This window comes from Zosterops lateralis (genome assembly GCF_965231275.1).
Source record: "Zosterops lateralis genome assembly, chromosome: 1".
In the NCBI taxonomy this organism is placed as follows: Eukaryota; Metazoa; Chordata; class Aves; order Passeriformes; family Zosteropidae; genus Zosterops; species Zosterops lateralis.
This window is the reverse complement of record NC_139762.1, coordinates 54453727-54476274: the sequence shown is the minus strand read 5'-3', so window position 1 is coordinate 54476274 and position 22548 is coordinate 54453727. Positions and strand designations below refer to the sequence as shown.

General features: G+C 38.1%; 1 protein-coding gene across 2 annotated transcripts; it reads right to left on the bottom strand.

Annotated features, from left to right (window-relative positions):
* Positions 1-5496: 5496 nt before the first annotated feature.
* INHBA (inhibin subunit beta A) lies at positions 5497-22048 on the bottom strand. 2 transcript variants are annotated; one of them, XM_083876527.1, is made up of 3 exons: positions 22015-22048; positions 18845-19366; positions 5497-7849 (listed from the first exon to the last, which is right to left on the bottom strand). In XM_083876527.1, the coding sequence occupies exons 2-3, from the start codon at positions 19230-19232 to the stop codon at positions 6963-6965; spliced, it is 1275 nt and encodes a 424-aa protein (XP_083732653.1). In that variant the 5' UTR covers positions 19233-19366; positions 22015-22048; the 3' UTR covers positions 5497-6962. The 2 variants fall into 2 exon arrangements, with proteins under 2 accessions (XP_083732653.1, XP_083732652.1); XM_083876526.1 differs by lacking the exon at positions 22015-22048 and having other exon boundaries at positions 18845-20121.
* Between the last annotated feature and the right edge of the window lie 500 nt (positions 22049-22548).

Below are 22548 nucleotides of genomic sequence, written 5' to 3'. Positions count from 1 at the left end.
CATCTAAGTTAGAAAGTGAATGAGATCAGTGAGTCCAACTGTATGAATAGTGATCATAATAAAGGGAAGAAAGCAAATATTCAAACATGTCTTAGTATACTGTCTCTGAAACAAATGCTTTCTCAACACTGATTGCACTGATCACACTGATTTTTTTTTTTTTTATGTATTTTCAGTAAGAGGAAAACAATTCAGTTCTCCAGGCTTTGTAGAAAGGCTTCCAGTGCCTAATTATTTAAAGGCCTGCTGATAGCTATGATGGCCTATGCTCGAGCACCATGCAAATAATCTGTTTAAAGATCAACTTCAGAATTCTCACCCCACTGGAATGTAGCAGGAGTCCATTTACCACAATAGGAATGCAATGACTGGTGAAAACCCTTCATAAATTCACCCTACTTTCAAATATGACGGTACTCAGATAATTTCTCGCTCAGAGCAAGAATCAGATGCTTGTAATCAGCCCTCTCATTTAATCTGACTACCTATCAAATTATAAACTAACCTATGTGAACTGACAGCTTTCCAATGTTTTTTCTCAGTAATGAAAATTCCCCTTTTATCTGTGTCAGCATCTAGTTCTGGATTATTTCAAGGGAACTGTGGTGATAGTAGCTGAGGACCTAAGAGTCTGCAGGCAAAGGGAAGTTGCAGTTAGCTTTTGCTTTTGTGTTCCATGTGTTTCACAAGGAGAAAATTCCATTACTTGTTGGGCCGTGGATTCAAATGTCCATTTAACATAATCACACTGAAGAGAATGATATAATACTGTTCAGTCCAAAGAGGCATTATTTCCCAAGTTCCCATAAATTTCCCAACAAGGAATGCATATTAAGGAATGATTACACAAGGCTTGGTGAAACTCCCTTTATTTATTTCACTTGTGTTGTTGCTGCTGTTGTATAAGAAAGAGCAAAATAACAAAAAGAACAAAGTAAAATAAAGTAACAGCTGATCCAAACATATTTAACATGTTGAAATCCCGTTCCAAATGCAAAGACTCTTTCTTTCTGCCTTTTCTTTGCATTGATTTGTACAAGCATTTTCTCTGGGAGCCAAATACATCTCTGGTATAACTTCACTGAAGTCACTGGACTTACACCAGAGATGTTTCTGGTCCTCTGTCCTGGGTAAATACAGTAGGAATTAATTGGTCACGCAGGCAGAGTGTCTGGCAATAAGTGCACTGAGTGGTCCTGGCAAACCAATAGGAAAAATCTAAAATAAAAAGCCCAAATAAGTCTTTTACTTAATATAAGGCCTAAAAATCTACTGGGAGCTGATGAATACTGCCCGCTAACTGTACAAAGTATAGGTAGCATGCCTTCCAAATATCAAAATACCAGACGGAATGCCGTGAAAATAAATAACTTCTAATATAAACAAATGAGAACATATCAAACTGTTACCTCTTTAAACATAATGTAAATAAAAAAAAATACCAGTCCTTCTACACAATAAATATTAAGAAACCATTGACATAGTTGAAATGTACTCATATAAATTAACAACTTTAATTACATTAGCCAAACAGACATTGGTTAAAGCACTGCATGTAGTATGCAAAATAATAATAATAACAATAATAATAATATCAACAACAAAACACAAAATGATAAAAACAAAATAGGCTTCATAATATCTTGGCTTTCATAATTTATATATATGTATATACATATATATAGTTGTGTGTGTATATATATACTGTAGACATATATATAATATGTATATATATAGTATAATACAATGTAATATAATATATATTATATTGTCATATTACATTATATTATATTTTATATATACATATATTTTTGAAGATATATATATATGCATATATGTAAATTTTTTATATATATATATCTTCAACCCATTGTCAATGTATTGTTTTTGAAAGTATTTAAATACAAAGAAACCCACTGAGAATTAACAGATTCATTATATCTCAAAAAATAAATAGCTATAAAACCCAGAAGTGCTGCTTGTTTCGGCCCATGAAAACCTTATTTCTAGTTGTTCACAAGAGATCAAATGATGATTTTATTTACTCATGCTGAAAATGTTTTACTCCACATGTAATGCAGTGCGAGCATATGGGGGAGTAAAGCTTTTTTCAGTGTAAGGAAAGGGATCTGGTTCTTACACTGATGCACACGATTAACATGAGATTTAACTTAAAGAACTTAATAATTTCCATTGTATCTACCTCGATGTCAGAAATAGATTTTGCCCAATTTATTGATGCTGGCTGGTAACTTTCTAGGAAAGGAAACCCTCTGAAAATCAATGGCATTGCTTACAGGTAAGGCACAATTCCACATGAGTAACTATAGTCCATCAATTTTTAATTTTGCACGTAGGCTTTACAGATGTCTGAACTTCTCTACCTAAGAGATATTGCTGCTAGCCTCTACATTGTCTTGTGGTGTCACTGTTAAATGAACTCGACATCTTAATTCTCAACTAAATACAAAAAAAAAGGAGGTATATATAATGGAGCCCTACTTTGCAGTGATTTGGTAGGAGACTGTTTCTATTGAAGTCAATGACAAAACTCCCATTTCATCCCGTTCTACAGTTTTGTGCATTAGACCATATGAGTGCACAATAATTACAAGCATCTGTAAGCATTTCCTTTTGCTAAATCTAAAGGATACAAATACATTCAGCCCTCCCAAGGAAACATCTTAGCATGCACTTATGCCAGTTTCTTAGGCTTTGTATCCAGTGAGCATCTGACATGGAGATGTAGAAAGACAACCAAAAGTCAACTCTCAGGCAAGAAGATTATGGAATTTCTAAACAAATAATTTTCTGTGATTAAGTATATACTGAAAATGTATTTTCAATATAAACAATAAGTAGGTTATATGCAAAGGAATGTGTTAGTAGTTAAGAGCCTTTTTTTTTTTTTTTTTTTTTTTTTTTTGGTACTGTCATACCTGAAAGGAGAATGAATTTTTAAGGATCCATGCCCTCTAACAACTGCTTAAATATGGTAACAATTTCTAATGCTATTTTAAGTACATGCAGATTTAATTAAACCAAATTATCAGGGATGGGATATTTTTCTGGAATCAGTCAGTCTTGATTAACATCCCAATTTCTTATTTTACTTTATCATACAGTTTTTCATTTCCCCCTACTTTAAATAACTCTGACCACAAATCAAAACCCCATGCCTGATTCTAGAGATTGAAGGGAGAAACCAGTATACACACACAAGTGAAAGCTAAAAAGTAGGGCTTGGGAACAATTACCTCTTGATCTGAAAACTTCCTTCTATTTTTGGTGTAGCTATCATGAAACCTGCTTACAATATCTAAAATCCTAGTTTCGTTCCTCGCTTGGAAGTTGTCTCAGGCTAGTTTCATGTTTTTCAAGCCAGTCCCTATTCATCACATTAAATCTGCTATCAAATTCAGGATCAGAATTATTTTTTAAAGGCTCTTTCTCCTTTAGCCAGAAAAATCATGAGTCTAAACCTACTTTGCTAGCAGCCAATGGGGAGTTTTGCCATTGCCATTGAAGGTTCTGCGATTTCAGGTCTCCAATACTCTCTAACTAATCGCTGTTGAGAATAATTTTTATCAATGTGAGCTATCTATCTGACCTGTTCCCCTTACCACTGTGTTCAGAGATCCACCATGATGCAAACAGCCTCATTTAAATAATTGAATTAAACAGTGTTGGCTGTGGTGCCATTCATTCAGGGTACTTTCTCTGCCTTGACAATGCCCACAGCAGAAAGAACCTGTGATTCGCCCTGGCACAACTTTACTCATGTTAGTAGTTTTATTGATCTTGTAAGGAGGCCAGTTGACATCAAAGGACCTACTGGCATGAGTAACCATTCTGGGACATCTGATGATATAAATAATGGTTATGGGGCATCCAATTTTAAGGCCAAGTACAAAGACCAGTGAACTAAATGATACTCTCCTCAACAATTCTCACAGACTGTGTCCCTGCTCCTGCTGCTTCAAAGTCTGGCTCTGCTTCTAGAAAAATCAACAGAAATTCTGCCACATGCTTCAAATAAGCAGGGCCAGGAACTTCATTAAAGTTATAAAGATAAATTAGTTGTGCTTTTTTTTTTTCTGGTAATTTTCCTACTAGCATTTGGTATCCCTCCCTTTCCCCAGGAAGAAAAAACAAAAAACCCAACAAACTTCTGCAAATAATTTAAATCAGAAAGCCTTGATATTTTACAGAACACTTTAGTGACAAATTTAGTGTTTAACCAATTATATTTTTTCAACTTTTTTTTTGCAAATTGCAAACAAGTCTGTAAAAAAATGCGTTGTATAAAAAGTACATAAATGTATAACCCATTAGCTGTACTATGCAATCTAAATATTGTGGAATAAATTAGATAGAAAACATAGCTATACCATGTATGTTGATATCTATTCAACAGAGGAAAGGGCTATTTTTTTATTTCTTTCTTTTTTTTTCTTTTTTTTTCCCTTTTTTATTTCTATAGATGCATACAAATACGGACATGCGCCCATGCGCACATACATACGCACACGCAGAGAACACACACGCACACATGCATACACAAACAGTTTTGGCTGACAAAAACTGAAGGCCCTGATTACACTGTTTCAACATGGTTCTCGCAACAAAGGTGCTAACACACTATCCCTAGCCAGTGTGACTGGGTTATATTGTGCTATCTTTTTTCTTTTTTTTTTTCTTTTTTTTTTTTCTTTTTTTTTTAAATTTTTTACAAGACTGTGCTCTCAACAAGACAGGGGACTGTGTTAGTACTTCTTTTCAGGAGAGGCATGTAGACGCCTGTGCCATCAGAAGGCAGCTAACAACTGGGGCTTGGAACAGCAAACCTATGAGAGTCTGAAGCTTCAGGTTCAGGGTTATCAAACTCAGTGTAAACAGGGCCTAAAGGTTTCTCCGATTCCCTCTTATCATCTACCCCTACCCAAAGACAAATGTAAGTTTAACATTCTTTGAAACATGACAGCGAAAAATTTTTAAGAAACAACTACTGTCTACCTATGTATGCCCTATGGGTTGGACCCTTCAGGTTAGGTGTTGACACTGAAAATTAGGTCTTACAGGTAACGTGCAAACCCATTAAGAGTTGTCATGCTAGAGGGTGGTGGTTGAGAAAGCCAGTATTTCAGCAAAGATTCTGTTCTGAACAGAAATCCAACCATGTTTGCCATTTTCTGTGTATTTGCAGGAGCAATGGTGGACAGGGCCCAAGGCTGCTTGCAATTTTACATCAACACTTTTTAAGTGTATACCAGCACCTTAGGTTTCTCTTGCACAAATACCATTTTGAACACGTAGCCTCCTACTTGGCAGTAAGAAACAAAAAATCTCTTTACATACTGTGCTTTGCACACAAACATTCATTGTTTTAAGAATAGTAAAATGAAGCCAGAAGTGCTTATACCTTGTGTATACATACATATATACATACAGAAATATATACATATATATGTATATCCCTTGGACGAAGTTGTTTCCCTGTAATGCATATTTGCTGTGCGTCAGGGCCAAGTTTACTGTTGTACATGCAAAACAGTACGATTATGCTCAAATGAACCTCACATCCAAGCACCTTGGATTCAATCCCAGAGATTTTCTGGGTTTACTTCAAATGGCAATTTTCTGTTGAGGGCACTATTTGAATTTAACTGGTTAACAGATATTCTAGCCTGAATGTAATCAACCCACTGACTTTTAATTCAAACTCTAACTCGTTAAAGGTGAATGGTACCAACCACAAACAGACCTTATAGAGGCTTGCACAAATGTCTTTGGTGTATGTGTCTATTAATTTTAAGGTACAAAATAATAATTATTATAATAATAAAAATAGCTATTTTGTGTGCTGTAGCAGTTCTTGTATAGCTCACAATAAGTGCAGCTCTCAACCCCACCCACACCCAACCACCCTCCCTTGCAAATATTTGTTAAATAAGGATTAGACAGGTCAGACACCATTGTAGTGCAAATAGTAAACGATTAAAAATTTTTTTTACAAAATATAGAAATGTTTGACTCCAGTAACTGGACAAACATGTTCCTTTCAAGTATCTCTCACTGAAGATTTTTTTAAAACAAGTTACTTCCATTTAAAAAAAAGTCTCTGTTTTTTTCTTTCTCTCGCAGGTAAACAGTTTCAAACCATCTAGGTTGCATAGTTCTAACATTGTAAGCACCTTTACAGAATGTAACTTTTATTCTTTCATTAAATTTTTGTTCTATTTTTTCTTCGTTTTTCTTTTTTTCCTTTTTTCTTCCTTTTTTTTTTTTTTTTGTAAATGTAGTGCAGAAGATGAAGGTGTATACACCTGCACACTATTGACCCTTGATCAATGTTAAGTACATGTATGTGTATCGTGTCTGTATGTATAGAGACATGTATACAAATACATAGCCATATATATACAAACACGAACACTACACACCTACTCAGTTGCTTTGTAAATGTAGGAGGGAAGCGCCAGTGACTGCAGTAATCATACACATGGCTTTTCATTGACCTTTTGGACTTTGTCCAAATTTCCGCAGGTTAGATGAGCTGCTACCATGGCTTGACCTGATGGGAAACTAAGGGAGGGAACAGAACTTCCTTCCCCTAGTAGTAACTAATGTTTAGTATACTGTGTAACAAGATAAAGAGCATATTGAAAGGAAGGGGAAATCCCCAACCCATACCACCATTCAGACCTATCTTATTCAAGCCCAGCCTCATGATATTTTCTTCTTTTTTTATAGCTGAAGTCTTTTCTGATCCTCCATAAATTTGTGTTTTGTGTTGTTTTTTTTTTTTCTCTTTCTCCCTTTTTCTTGCTCTCTTCTGTTTTTGCTTATATTTCTGAAGATTTTTTTCATTCAATAAAGATTATACCATGTCTGGTCTTTCCTCTTCTTGGGCTTTTGATACTTTTTCTTCTTAACAAGAAGGGTCTTGTGCACACCAGCATCTACGAACAGCCACACTCCTCCACAATCATATTCTGTATGTCTTTTTTAATGATGTTCTGACCATCATCGTAGTAGAGCATGGACATAGGCCGGAGTTTGGTGGGCACACAACATGATTTGAGGTTGGCAAAGGGGCTATGGCCCCGCATGCGGTAGTGGTTGATGACAGTGGAGTGGAAAGATAATGATGAACCAGATGTGCCTGCTATATGGCTGGGACACTCTCCTTCGCAGTAGTTGGCATGATAACCTGTAGGAGCAATAATCCAGTCGCTCCATCCTATGTCCTTGAAGCTGACAAAGAACTGCTTCTTGCAGCAGATGTTGACTTTGCCATCACACTCCAGGCCTCGTCTCCGCCGCCTATGCTGGCGATCCTCTGAGTGCCGGGCAAGCATCATCAAGAAGGGCCGATGTGACTGCTCCTTCTCCTCTTCTCCTGTGAATTCTCCAGCTTCCTTTTCTTTCCCCTCCCCATCATCTTCCTTTTTCTTCTTCTTGCCCAGTAGCACCAAGTTGGCTCCAGTCTCTTGACACAGGTCACAGGCAATCCGCACATCCAAAGAGCTCTTACCTTGGTCCAGGAGTCTCTGGACACTACTGGAGACAGGGAAGATGTGCCAAGTGCTCTTACGGGTGTCCACTGCCTTTTCTGAAATCAAAGTCTCACTCTTTTCATCTTTCAGCCCCCCATCCTCTGTATCTTCTGCTCCTTCAGAATTGCCTTTAGGGTGCCGCAGCTGTTGAAACAGGCGGATGGTGACTTTTGTCCTGCTCCGGTTGGCCTTGGAGACCTTCAGGAAGAGCCACACTTCAGCATGCTCCACCACCGATAATTCACTGCCCTCCTTGGAAATCTCAAAGTGCAACATTCTCTTGGCTGTGCCTGATTTGGTAAATGGAAATAGATAGAAAGAACTAGTTAGTATGTCTGCTTGCATTTTGTTAAAGAGACTTCTGTTACTTTTTCCAGAGGCATGAAGCACCCTAGGTATTCTGTTTGGTTCTTTAAATTTTTATGGATCTTCTGTTCTAACCTTCCTTCACCCCCTCCTCAGTTTGTATTTTGTGAAAATTCTCTTTTTAGAAAAGTATATATTTGCCTGTTTTCCAGCATGTTTTAACTAGAGCATTTTTTGTCGTAACAATATAGTCATTAGTGTAAAGCATCTCATGGCAAATAAGCATCAGTCGCTGCCAAGGGTTCATTTGCTTAAGCTGTCTTTGTGATCACTGTTAGCTGAAAGACAAAAATGCTTTATGATGGCAGTTCATAGGTACCATATGCATAAAAATCTACACCTAATGTCTGGTTAGGGAATGAGGTCCAGTGCTGCCAATTTTTTAGCAATACTTTGAAAATTATGTGGAAAAGAGGTTTACCCTTTCTTCCTCTGTAAAATACATCCTTCAACTGCATCTTTTAATGAGTTATAAATATTTATTGTTTCAAAAACAAACACATGCTATAATATGACCCTCAGCTTTAATAAGTTTGCAGAGTTATATTGTAAAGAATTGAAGAATTGCAGCAGGCAGACTTTTCATCCTGTTAGATGTTAGCTGTAGATCCTGTTCCTAATTTAACACACTGTACTTGCTGTGATTATAGTAATGGTGAATACACTGAGAAACGAGCTAAAGAACGGTATAATTATGGGGATGGTTCTCTGGCATAATTGTATCAACTTGCTGAGATGTCATTATGATGATTGTGATGGTGAGGAGGTGTTTCTCAGATACAGAGCTCATATCCCTGGCAGAAGTTGGAATGAATAATGAGGCCTGTTTAATGATTTGATCACTAGAGCATGAAGAAGTTAAGGGAGAATGAATTAGCTGGGGGGTGGTGATGATATTATTTTTTCAAGAGAGGTACTTTTCTATTTTCTTGACAAAGAAAAAAGCCCTGATGACGTCTTCTGTTCCTTCTCAGCATGGAGGCCAAGATGGACTGAGGTGACAGATTTGCAATGTACAGCTAGCTGGCCTTAGTGAGAAAGAAACAGGATTCATAATTATCAATTTGTCATTAATATTATTCTTGAGCTACCCATAGTTGTTTACCAAATTTTCTCTGCAACAATTCTTCTTGTCAGTGAACCATAACTTTACACCCTCAAAACAGCAATTGGTGATCAAAACAGAAGTAGTTTGACACATACAGAGGAAAAATTGCCCTCATTGTAGTAACACTCTTCTCCTTTCTTCTGACTGCAACTGAATTAAAAAATACTGGGTCCCTGACCATTTCCCTGTTCACTCACTCTCAGGTGAGACAGGACTGCAGCAAAATCACAAGAGACATATACCTTGTGTTCAGTTGCAAATACAAGAGTTGCTGATTTCTGAAGTTTGTAGGCAGGCTGTACTGCCCCTTGAGCTACCTGTTGCTTTTCTTCTCTGTAAAGTACTGGTACTGACACATTCAGCTTTCCCTCGTGGCATTCCCAGGTCAAAGAGAGAGACATTTCTGAATTACAGTGTCCAGAGGGCAGAGTGTTTTGTTTTTGTTTTTCCTTTAAGTGAAACTGTGAAATTGTAGACTTTAACTGTCACTGAGCTATGGAAACACATGGTTTGTGTTAGCTGCTTCTGCTGATGCCAGTCTCCAGAGTGAGTTACAGTAATTTCTTAGGGAGATACACGAACCAGTGGGACTGTGCTTTAGAAAAGGAAGTAGCTTATAAAAAAGACAGAGCAAGCTGACCAGTACTGTGAGGCATGATGAAATTACTCATTTTCTATTATTTTTAATTGATTCATTCAATGATGATTGAATGGCTAATGCTGGTTTTTCCATTCTGATAATCAAACTGTGTCAAAACTGCCAGCTATGTTGGAGCAGAGGTCAGGTGATAGAGACAAATCTCACTCCTGACTCAATTTCAGAGCATGAGAAGCCGTACAATGACATCCCTCCAGTCCAAAGGAAGTCTGGTCCAAAAGGCTGGTTGCCTTGTACACAGGGATGTTATAGAGTGTTCTCTATGAGAATGAATACTTCTAAGGGCTGTGAGAACCAGCTGGCCTCTGGCTTTATTCCCCCTGACTCTGTCTTCTAAAGCAAGCTTCTAACTTTAGGTTATCCCTTTCCAGTCCTGATAAATCCTTTCTAAGGGGAACATGGACTTCGAAGGAACCTGAAGGCAGGTGATGAGCCAAGGGTGGGTTGCTGCCAACCAAGACTCTCCATCCAACCCATTCTGTTTGCTGCCTCTACCCAAGCAAACCTAAGTGAAAGAAAAAAGGTGGTTTAGATGAAGCTGCAGAAAGTCTTCTGGCACCATTGGCCTCTTCCCAGCTGCTCTCCCCAGAACTCACAGACTTGTGTGTGGAATAAGCATGAATTGCTGGGAATTGCCATATTTATTTTTTATTCTTGAGAAACCAAGCTGGGGACAGACAGCGGTTCTGGCACTCCTGTGCATGAGAAGATCAGCTGTTCTGGATATGGACAAAAAGCCTGGTCTGATCATCTGCTCTGGAGAAAGCAGGTAGGGTGTGCAGACCTCAACAGTGGAAGAAGCTGTATGACCCATCTAATCTGAAAAGCGAGGCAGCTCTGCATTACAGAATAACCTAATGCCGTTAAGTGCTAGTGCATGGTATTTCACATTCTGCTATTTCCATACTTGTGGGAGTTGAAAATAGTTACAAAGTGACATATCTGCAACAGCAAATATTCATATTACCTTTTGCACTGGCCAGAAGGAAAGTGATGCAAGCAGTCTTTTTGACAAATATTACATGAAAGAAACAGGACCTCAAGAACTCTCTTAAATAGCTTTTCAAACACTCTTCTATGTGTGAAAGTAGAATTCTTCTTCATATTTGAACAGTAGTACATGAGTACTTGCTTTTTCTTTACTTAAGGGAAGCGAACTTGAACAAGGTAGTCCAAGATATGTCCTTATACAGGGATAACCTTGTAAGTTGTTAGCTGCAATAACAGCCTCTCTGGATGTGGTTAGCTACAGTTTCAGAAACAAATGGTGGATTAAGATTCTAATGAAAAAAGATGCAGGAAGTTTATCTGAGCCTAATATTTCTGAATGAAACAAAATCCTGAAACCTGTGTAGCTAGTAAAAGATTTTATAGCAATTAAAAAACACTTTCCTTTTCATAGGTCTTTTTAGAAGGAGACTGGGAATGGTGCAAGGTTGAGGATAAAAAGCATGCTTTCACATTAGGAAAAAACGAAGCTTTTCTGAATTCTCTCCACATTCACAACTAGTTTGTTACGATCACACAGAACAAATGGTATGAATCCCGCAGTTTTTAAGAGGTCACTGTTCTCAGACAAGCTCATTTTGAAATCAGAGTTTGGCCTGTGCTAAAACCAAATTGAGACCCTAGGATCTGGCTTATTATGGTTATACATTCACTTTATAACAGGATCTTTGTTTCCAAAAGGTTCAGTGCTACAATAAAATAAATTCTTCAAGTGTTCTGAGATTAAAAAATAAAAATAAATAATAAAATAAAAAAAAAATCTGTATTTAATTTTCTCCAGATATTTCTTAGGGATTTAACAGCCTTTCCTTTTAGGTCTGAATTAATGGTCAGGATCAAAGCTTCAGAAATATATACTGTTCATCAAACTGAAGGTAAAAGGGAAATTCCTGAAATTTAGGGGTGGAATCACTTCCATAATTACATTTTGTTTACCCTTTTGTCCTGCCTTTACATTTGCCACAGCGATTTGCAAGGGTCTTTTTCCATTTGTAATCATCCTGCTCCTCCTGCCTGACTGCTGAGGAAAGACCCACAGCCCAACAGTGATAATGCCTTCATCACTTCCATGCTCATATAAACAGCAATGTCAACAGCCTGGATTGTTATCATAGCAGAAGGCAGCTGAAAAAGGAGACAAGGGATTACTTTGGGCTCCTTTTGATTGCTTTTCTGCATTTCCCTTTCCCAAAACTTTGGAGAGGCCACCTCTCTGCTATACTGCTGAACAAAGTTCCTTCCCGAAGGAGGTCTGTGATGCCAAAGGAGCAGTCTAGCTGGGCAAGTGACACTAGCAAATGATGTGAGAAGTGGTTAAAAATACAAGCTCTAAGCAGTAGTGCATATATGGTAAAAGGTTTAATGGAAGGAGTTACTGAATGGAAAGAAAGTGTAGCAGTATATATAGCATGGGAGTTTTCCCATATCTGTTTTTCTCTTCACTAGTGCTCATGCACCTTTTTAGGAGAGAAACCTGAACCTGCAAGCAGAGGGGAGCCTGCACAGGTACCCTTCTCTCCACCTCTAGAAGGGCTGGCCAAGGCTCACACAGGACTCTGCAGTCAGCACTTGCTCCCAAGCAGCACTTGGGTGACGGGCATGGCTCAGGAGCCTGTGGAGGGATTGGCAGAACCCTTGAGGGTCCAGGCATGGGGAGATTGGAGGGGCAGCCCTGCATGCAGTAGCTCATGCTGTGCTCCCGCAGGAATCTGCAGGTCCAGTGTGTTCTTCGTCTGAGGCTAAGGATCCTTCCTTCAGTATGGTTGGCTTTAATTTTGCAGCTGAGTTCCTTTATTTGCAATTTGCAGCAGGATTCAAGGTCAAGCCCTGTTAGCTCAAACTATATCCATCTACTATGTGGGGTCGAAGCTATACAATTGAGAGTATCTTCTTTTGAGTAAAATGCAAAGATATTTAATTTTTTAAAACCATACGCTGTTAAATAATTAAGACTTTTTCTTTCATAATGAAAGTGATTATCCTTTGTGACATTATAATGTGGCTTATTCTTAATTTCTCTTAATATGCAGGATTTTTTTTTCCTTTGAAAAATGCTCAGTGTGTAAGAAGGTGCTGTTTCTTTAAATTGCTATGCTTCACCGGTGCTGAATTTTGAAACGTTTTTACATTATACTGTAAGTGAACTGTTTTTCCATACAAAGCAAGCTTTTTTTTCCTTTTTTAGTTGCTAACTTTACTACTGCCTATGTTTAGATTTGGGAGAATTTGTACTGCGTGCCAATCTGTAATTACATTCAAAAGCATCCTTCCCTTCACTTCTCATTTCCGTTCCCCAGGAGACAGAAAAAAAAATAGGTTACTAGAAAGGTTTCTCTAAAGAGAGTGAAGAGAAGAACATGGTTATTGAGAGATAATTGCTCAAAATGTTTACTAATGAGTGACCACTGGAGTTAGATGAATTCTTTGCAGCGTAGAATTTATTCAGAGAATTTAGTGTTATCATGTGGTAATTATCCCCTAGGCAGATTGATGATTACAAATGTCCTATTGCCACAGTTAGACAGTGGCCATTTCTGTGAATGCATTTCAGCCTATGGATGGCTGGCAAACAATTTATTCTGATTATTCATTATCTGGCATATGTGACCAGTCATCCAGGTTGAATGCTTTCATTCCTGCTCCCTCACTGTTGTCTCTCTTACAGGAGAATTTATGGCATAATTAATACCTTATCTTTATGCTCACCTGCCACTAGCTGCGAGAAAAGGGAGATTTTGTCGTAAGAGAAAAATAAACCGAAAAAAAAAAAAAAACAAAACAGCCAGGAAAAAGAACTATTCCCCAAGTGTTTGTGGAGGGGAAAAAGCAGCAGCGACTTTATTTAAATATACCTTTTCTTGAAAAGTTAACCGAAAGAGGCATTGACAAGGTCATTCAGAATGTGAAATAATTCAGTTCTGGTGAACCTTGACTCTCCTCTGCTATTTTGTTAGGAGGGAAGCACTTTACATCCACAGCTTTGAGTTCTTTCCAAACTGAAAGCCCTTCCCCCACATGGCTTTAAATATTTAGAAACAAAAAAGGTGTTTGTTTGGTTGAACTTGTTTTTTTGTTATTCAATTTCTTCAGTTACATCTAAAATAGCTCAAGCAAAGTTTAGGATCCTTTGCACAAGTAAAGTAAAATATTCCAAGGTAAAAATCAGTCCCATGACTTTGTCTGTCCTTTTTTTTTTTTTTTTTTTTTTTTTTTGAGAATGGACAATTTTTGTGCATACTTGTAATGATTTGCTGTAAATTCTAAAATTAAGTGCATCAGAGACTGCCAGTGTGTTTTCATTAATATATTTCATTTCTGTGCACTAAGGCCCAAATCCCAAGCCCACTGAAATGAATAACAGAATTTCCAGTTGCTTCCAGTAAACCAAGCTTCAATCCTAAATCAACATTACAAACTCTGTTGCATTAAATGAGATTTCCTTCTCATAAGCATCTCTATGTATAGATATAGATCTAAGAACTCAGCATGAATCACTTACTTGTATGCAAGTTAGATATATCCTGCACAGAGGAAAACACATGCATGCCCATTGCTGTCTGCAGGAATGGTATGGGTACAGGCACACATACAAGCATGTCTACTCTGTATGTAAGGATATATGTGTGCTTATACACACATACAGGCAAATACATATTCAGGTATTCCCTACTAGCATATAAAGCTGTGGGCCTGACTACACAGAGATGGACACATACAGTACTTTCTGTCTCTCAGGTATGTTTTTCTAGACAGGTTCCCACCTTCCTAGATTCACCTGTGCTTTCTGAGGTTGTTCTTTAAACCAATCAATCCCCCCTGAATTCTCATATTTTGGTAAAATGAAACGAATCAATACAGAATATCTTTCTTCTTCTGGAAGTAACTCACTTTCATTTGCTAAATTTGATATCTTTGACTCGGTATGCCAAGGGGGAAAAAAAAAAAGAAAAAAACAAGGGAAAATAGGCTTGTTTTCTACAAGCCGAGGAGATTGCATTAAAAAAAAAAAGTGAGCAAATCATCTCAGATGATGATTCATGGTCACATTTCTTAGTATCTTGTAAAAAATATGTATTTATAATTTCTGATCTCTCTAGAATTCCAGCACTTCTAGCATCCACCAGTTTACCTTTTACTTCTCTACTTATTTCCTTCCTGCATTATTTTCCTTGCATCTTTTCACTCCAGTAAATCCCTGCCTTTTAAATAAACTAGAAGAGAGAAACGAGCCCCACTCAGAGCAGCTACAGATAAGCATAAAGATCTCTGGGATTCAGAATCCAATTAGGTAAAATAAGAGTTTGCAGGAAGGTTGCCTCGTGTGGAGCAAAAAGCCTTTGGAGTCCGCCCTCTCGTGGTCCATTCTTTATTCAGCATGAATACTTGTACCCTTAAATACAGTTATTTTCAAAAGAAAATTGTTGAAATTATTCAAAAGATGTAAGTGATACATCCTTTGGGTTTTTTTCCTCCTGAACTGCCAGCTTGGTTTTATAGAGTAGGTATCTTCCGGGGAAAGACATGAATATGTACATATGTACATACATGTATCCCTCTGCACATGAAAGTAGGCACCACATGATCAAGTCAGTTCACCTTGAATTCTGTATGAAGTGGTATGAAACAGTAGAAGAGGTCTAAATAGCTGGCAAAGTTATCTTCTTTTTTTTTTTTCCCTGGATTTTCTCCTGGTGATAAACCTTTAGATTTCCATCCAATAATTCCTATCACCTTCTCAGGGGCAGATGTTAGCAACCACTTTCATTGGTAGCTAAGTTGCCAGGATCAAATTCAGTTGGCAAAATCCCAGATCTGCCTAATAAACTGTCTACTTAAAATAATGAACAAGTTAGTAGGCAATCATATTTATAAGTATTGAGTATCTCTGTTATCAAACCTGTTGGATTCACTTGTCACAAAATGATATGACCCCTCTCCTTAAAACACTATTTTTAAGACTTTGAAATAACGCACAGAACTCTGGCACAGCTACCCTTACAGCAGAACTAATCAAGGTTAGTAATCTTAGTTTGACATGCAAGTAGAAAGTGATTTTCATGTTTTACTTGTAAGAGTGCCAAAGGACAGTAGGGTGCATTTGTAACTTTTGCCCAATACTCACAGTCATTAGTTTTGCAGAGATCTGTCTGGATTTGTTAGCTGTGAAAACTACCTGCCAACTCTTTTGGTGATTTCCTGGGCATAACTACACCTGTGCTTCAGACAAGTTTAGTGCATTTATTTCCCCTTTAATTGTCTGAAGTCTGTGCTTGTTTGAATTTTGGTCTATTTTAGAATATAGCGGTCTCAAGCCAGAGCCATATGCACAGGGCGCTGTTTGTTCATTCCCTCCATTTCTTTGTATGTTTGAGAATATGGCTGATGAAAGAAGGAAATATTACTTTTTTTATAAAGACAAATAGTAAATGTGTCACCTGAAAGACATGGGGAAAGGCTGGTTTATGGCAAACAATACCTGAAGAAACAAGAAGCCTAAAGTCTTATTTTGCTTTTTATAGACATTTATCTGATACAATATTAAATGTTTTCATTAATTTTCATTGATTTCTTATTGCCCTCTATCAAGCCAGAGTGAGTTTGACATTAAAAGAAGGAAGCGCATTAACCTGGCTGTGAGCAGAATATGTTTATTCTCGGGCTTGGTGTTTCAAATCCTTCATGCTATTCCCAGTTCCCACAGAATAAAAAGCAGAGACTGTCCCTGTGGTTATATTCTATTCCTGTCTTTTAAACTCATACTTCCTATATGACATACCACTTGCCTTTGTTTTTTGCCTCACTTTCCTTTACAGGAAAAAAAATACTGGTTTAATATTTGATAGGCGAAACTGCCAGTGCAGAAGAGGACAGGATCTCAAGTAGAGTTTACTTAAGTTGTTGTGCATTGGCACCTGTAAAATGTGATAGATCCTCTGGTGTTAGCAAGTCACCAGATATTAATGTAGATAAAGAATATGCTTCAGCAATCTGAAGTTACTTCACGGAGTGGATTTATCATTTCCATTAAAAGCCCAAACCAGAGCTTGCTTTTTAGGTTGCTAATTGTCCCTCCCTTGTCCCAAATCAAAGAGGTATGGAAAGGTAGCAGGTATGGAAAAAACGGAAAGAGCTGCCCTCCTGCCTGGGCTTTCAGGATTGTCAGTACAAAGGAAGAGAACTGTGGCAGAGAGGAGAAAGCATGAGAGCACAGGGGATGCCCCTGTCCTGCAGCTCCATAGCGTAAGTCCTCTTTGAGTAGTTTGTCTAGCAGCAGGAAGACAACACTATGTAAATCAAGCTGAGTGACGTGTCAGTGTTGGTTGCTGGTGGTGGGGGATCAGTGGCAGGATGATTGGCCAGTGTGTGGGCAATGGCATGATTTTGGCTGCTCATGTGACCCCAAGAGCCAATGGCTTTGGGAGCTGCCGCTGGAGGGTATTGTACAGAGTAGGCATATATCAAATTCCAAATTCCTTTGTGTCAGAGCTCAGGAGAGACAATAATGTGTTTACAAATGATTGCGACTCCCACAGTGAAGAGAAACCACTGTTCATGCCATATGTGTTCCACTGTGCTCAGAGCGAGCTGCTGAAAACCAGGTGGGGAATCCGACTCATATATGGCTTAGAGGCTTCCTTGCTTTTATAAATTAATTTCTAAACTAATGTTGAGCTGCTCCTTCTAATGACCTCTGGCACTGACATCTTCTCCCTGCTTTCTGAAGTGGAGGGGATGGAAAAACTGAAAAGCCTGAGCTCTCATGCTGAAAGAACTGATAATGTGTATATTGACAAGGACTCCAAAGGCAAGGGCTCCTTGTACAGCTGGAAATCAGACAGCCAGCAGGAATGTCTGCACTTAAAAGCATGCACACTTCTTGTGCATGGCTTCCCTGCAATCAGAACATCTGAGTCAACAGGTTTTCAGGACTGGAAACTCTGAGTGTTGTCTTAATTGTTTATACTGCTGCAGCAAACTTTTAAACAAAAATGCTTGGAGTTCCTTTGCATACTTTGCCTACCATATGCTGTACCAAACAAAACAATGACATTCTTTTAAAACCGTCTTGGCAACAGGAAAAATGCTTTGGCTAGACAGCATCATAAAAAGTTGCTGTTAGTTAGATGATAGACTTACTGCAAGTAACTGCTATTGATGCATGCATTAGCATACTCACATACACTAACAGATATATGTGCAGATACATACACGTTGAATTAAAATGGGTTCTGGTCCTATTAATGTAGGAATGAGACAGCCAAGTACAACTTTAGAGCTGTTTCCTATAGGCAGTTTATGTGAACCTTAAGACTTTACTTACTAAATATATATACATTCTGAGCTCTTACTGCCTAGGAGCTAGAGGGAAAAGAAGTGTGAAAGAGTTCAAAATACATCCTACCAAGGTTGCATTTTTTTGGCAGAAGGGTTTTAGGAGCAGAATCTTTTTTCCAGTGTGCAGAAGTCTGCATTACAAATTGGATCAGCTACAGAAACTTGTCCAGCTCTATTGAAGTCATCTGACAGTCCCTGCGACTTTTTAATGCCAAAGATGCTGTGTTAAATTAAAAAAAAAAAAAAAAAAAAAAAAAAAAAAAAGAAGACAAAAAAAGAAGGCAAAAACCCCACAAAAAAGCCCTCTCACTTCTAAAACTTAAAGCTGCTTCATCTGATTTTATAACTTGCACTATAATTTTTACATGAAAATGTTGTTTCTGAAGTAGTTTGCAGTTCACTTTCTGTCTTGATAAAGTCCCCAAAAGACTACAGCCTTTTTTCTTTCACCATCAACTCTGCAATCCAGCCCTTTATTGCAAATACTCTGGATTTACAGGCAGAGTTTGGAGTACCCTGCTGCAGCCTGACTTTATGTTCAAGATTGGTTAGAGAGCTTCCTCCCTGTGTGATTGACTGTGCTTAGCAAGTGTAATCTGTAGCCAAGACTAAGTAAGAAAAATCAAATCCCTTCAGAGTCCTATCCCCCCCCATCCCATTCCTCCTTCTCCCTTCCCCCAAAACTCATCCTACAACCTTGCAGAAAACATTTTTGCTGAGGAGAAGAAAGTAATTGCAGTTTTGGCACAAAGAATATTTGTCAGTTTGAGTACAAAGGATATTATACAGTTTTGTTTTTCAAGCACTCACCTGATTCTGCAAAAGTGATGATTTCTGAGGTTTGCTCCACAACTTCATTCATTTCAGCTCTTCTTCCAACATCATCCTCTATTTCCACATAACCATCCTCTCCCACCTTTCCCACGTGGAGTTTTTTGATGGCATTTAAAAGTGCTGCCTTGGGCACTGGCTGGGTGATATTAGGTCTGTCCCTCAAGTGCAACATGTTCAGTATGTGCTTCTTTACTGCTTCCACCATCTCAGGCTGTGAGCTGGGCACATCCTTTGAGAGCGTGGTGAGGGCACATGATGGACAGTCAGTGACTGAACTGTGCCCCTCGGATCCTGGGGTTGGGGAACTCCTCACTATAATCCAGCAAAGCACCAACAGAAATCCTCTCTTCCAAAGCAAAGGCATCCTGGCAGCAAAAGTTGTTGTGATTCCCTTTTTAAAAGGCCCTGCTTTTCTTCCCCCTTCACGAACAGTTTTTTTGGGGGCTGGTTTTGTTTGTTTGTTTGTTTGTTTGTTTTTCCTTCTCTTCAGCAAATTCTCTGGAACAAGAACCAAAAGTTTTCTGTGAAGTTTTGTTTGCAGGTTCCCTCTCTGAATGCAATAAGTGCTGTAGATGTTTGTGGCTGTCAGGGAGAAGAGTTCTGACTCTGTCTCAGAGTAGGAGAGAGACACAGAGAGAGGGAGAGAGAGAGAGAGGACGGATTGGCCTAAAGTGAGTGAGTGAATGAGAGAGGGAGGGAGTTTTGTCTGTGAGTAAAGGCTATGATTAGGAAGGGGGAGGAACAGGCAGGCTGGCTTCCTTATGCTCATTGCTCCCCTAACACACACCTCTCTTCAAATATCACTACTCGTGGTTCCTTCCCTCCCCCTTTTCTAAAATATCTTCTCATTCCTGTAAATTTACTCTTTTTTTTCCCTTTTTTCCTTTCTGTTTGACCCTCCCCCCCCCCCCCCCCAAGCTGTCATTCCCCCTTTTTTTTTCCTTTTCTTCTTTTTGTTTTGTTTTGTTTGTTTTATTCCTTCAGCAGTATCACTGGCTTAAGTAAACAGAGGAAACATGAATGAATGAAAAAGAGTGAAATCTTTAATGAGCACCTTGCTCTTGGTCCTGCCTGGTATTGTTAGGGATAACAGGAGATGTTAAATAGCTTGTGAATGAGATGGGAATGAGGGCAGGGGCTCTGAATATTTCCAACAGAGCATTATTCTGCCTGGAGTTGAAGAAAAAAATCTTTTCTGCTCACTTCTAAATGCTGGGGGTTATCAACACTGGCAAGAGGTCTGACAGGCACAAAATAGCACTGTTGTTTGAAGGGCTCTATAATACATGATACACTCCCCAGCTGCAATATGCAGTCAGGCACTGAGAGCCTAAGCAGGAGTTGCTACATATATGTGACATGCCATGGTAGTGCTGTGTAATATCCCTACTTCTATGCTAGTCTGTGCCTGAAAGTTCTTGTATATATATATATTTAGGTTTGGGGTTAATCAGGCAATGCCCAAGAAATGCTTTGAATGTGAAAAGTGTTACATGTCATCTGGCCAAATCATACTTGCGTCTGACTCAGGCAAATCCCTCATCGATGCCAATAATAATTCTGTCTGAGTGAAGGCTGAGTAAGATCTTCTACATTTGGCCCATTGTTATTAGGCACATATTACTTCATTCATTTAAATCATAGAGAGCAATCATAATACTAGAATAAGACATTGGAAATTAAAAGAAATCTAAATCCCTACAACCAGTGTTGGTAGCCTCTTGTCAGTTTATGACTGGGAGGGCATTGCTCTGCAGTGAAAAGGCATTCCCTGTGCCACTGCCATGGCTTCAGGTTGCCTTTACATTCTGTATCCTCTCCGTTCTGTTCCTTACCCAGCAAAGCTGAAGTTTGCAAACGCGCTTACATTTGAATTTGGTAATGGAAAAATGACAGCTCTAACTATAAATTTTGAGATTCTTCCCTTTCAGGCACTATCTTGTACAGATTTTCTTAGAGCAGCTTCTTCTTTCTTAGAAGTAGTGTTTACTTTCTTTCTTTTCATTCCTTTCATTCTCTCTCACACACACCTCTGTCTTCTCAGATGGGCTTACCACCTACCCAGCAAATATTCCACTCTCAGTATATTACTGTCAACCATTGTATTTCACAGTGGAAAGGAGTAATTTATAAATATAAGCATTGAAAGGTCTCTAATTTCCATGAGATGACTACAGGCACATGGGCTAAGAGACAGGCAAGGAATTATAGGTAGAGTAAATGAAACATACAGAAGTAATTGAACAATCAACCAAAGTCTTAGAAATGTTATATATTGCTAGTCCTTTTCAATTAAGATCTTTTATAAGTCTTTTACTGTTATAAGGCATCTACAGTACCCCCTCATCTGTGTTTTACTGACCTCAGTTGCTATACTGTTATATACTGTTACACTTACAGGTCTGTCAGCATTATAAACCCTGCAGCCATTCTTATAAACACATCTTTGTAACACAAACTTCACTATAATACATTGAATTTTCTTGGATCTTGTGAACAGCCCAAAGTCTGTTGTAATTATACGAAGTCTGAAAGTCAGCTTGAAATAGAACTAAAAGTTTAATTGGATGAAAAAATAATTTCAGATGAAAATATGCATTCATGATTAGATGTACTAACAGATGACATAATTAAAGGAGTTATATATAGTTCTAATATAGCACCTATCCTAAGAGTGTCTGATGAAAAGTAAGGGAGAGGCATAAATCAAAATAAAATACAGATAAGTATGTCTGGGTTCTTCCTGTGGGGTATACGTTCCTTGCCATATACTATAGGTACAGTTATCGCATACAATCTCTATTACATAGAAGTATAGCATATTTTACTTGCATGCCACGATGATGACAGATTTAATGTTAAAGCCCAACTTTCTAAAAAAACACTGTTTTCTAAAAGTGAGTCTTCCAATACCGCCGATATATGGTTTATTTGTACTTACATGTATATACATATATGAACAAAAATACATACAGAAACGTGTTTGAATACATACAGAAATGGTGACTCAGACTCTTTCTACAAATTACCTGAGCTGCAAAGTTCTGTATATGCATTCATTCAATATAACCCTAACAGTATGCAACAGCATGCACAGGAATTAAAAGTTTCAGTTTTAAAGGAAAAAAGCTGATTGAAAGTTTTACCTCTCTAGTCCTGACTCTCAGAAGGAGCCTGCTGTATTGTGCTTTAAGAACTGCTGAAGTTCCTCTTTGTGGTACTCATAATGCGAAGCTTTATACTTCTCATGTGCACACTCACACATCACGTCTGTCAAAAGTGGGCCGATCACTGCTGGATTGGCTAATCCCGTTACATCAGCAACTGACTTTTTCCTGTATGAGACATACTTCTGGTAATTATCTAATGGAAACTCCTAATTCTCTAGCCTGACAAAATATCATGGATCAACTTGTAGTGGTGATTTCTGTATCCATTTGAAGACTAGAACTAAAAATCAGACAAAGCAAACATTATGAGTCAGGAAGATACATTCTAACTTGCATTGCATAGCTAGATATAGATATTATTAGATGTAGATAACACTGTTCTAGTTCAAATACAGTATTTGCCAGATACTTAATTACTACTTTGAAAATTGTTTTCTTCTTCTTACATACTTAAGGATATACCAGATAATCTTTCTGCAAATTTGGATTCTTTTCAAATTCAGGAAAATG

Coding starts and splice junctions, on each gene's coding strand:
- INHBA (XM_083876526.1), bottom strand. CDS start 19,637: ATGAGCATAAGGAAGCCAGCCTGCCTGTTCCTCCCCCTTCCTAATCAT. Junction 7,850..18,844: donor CATCACTTTTGCAGAATCAG/GTGAGTGCTTGA, acceptor TTACCAAATCAG/GCACAGCCAAGAGAATGTTG.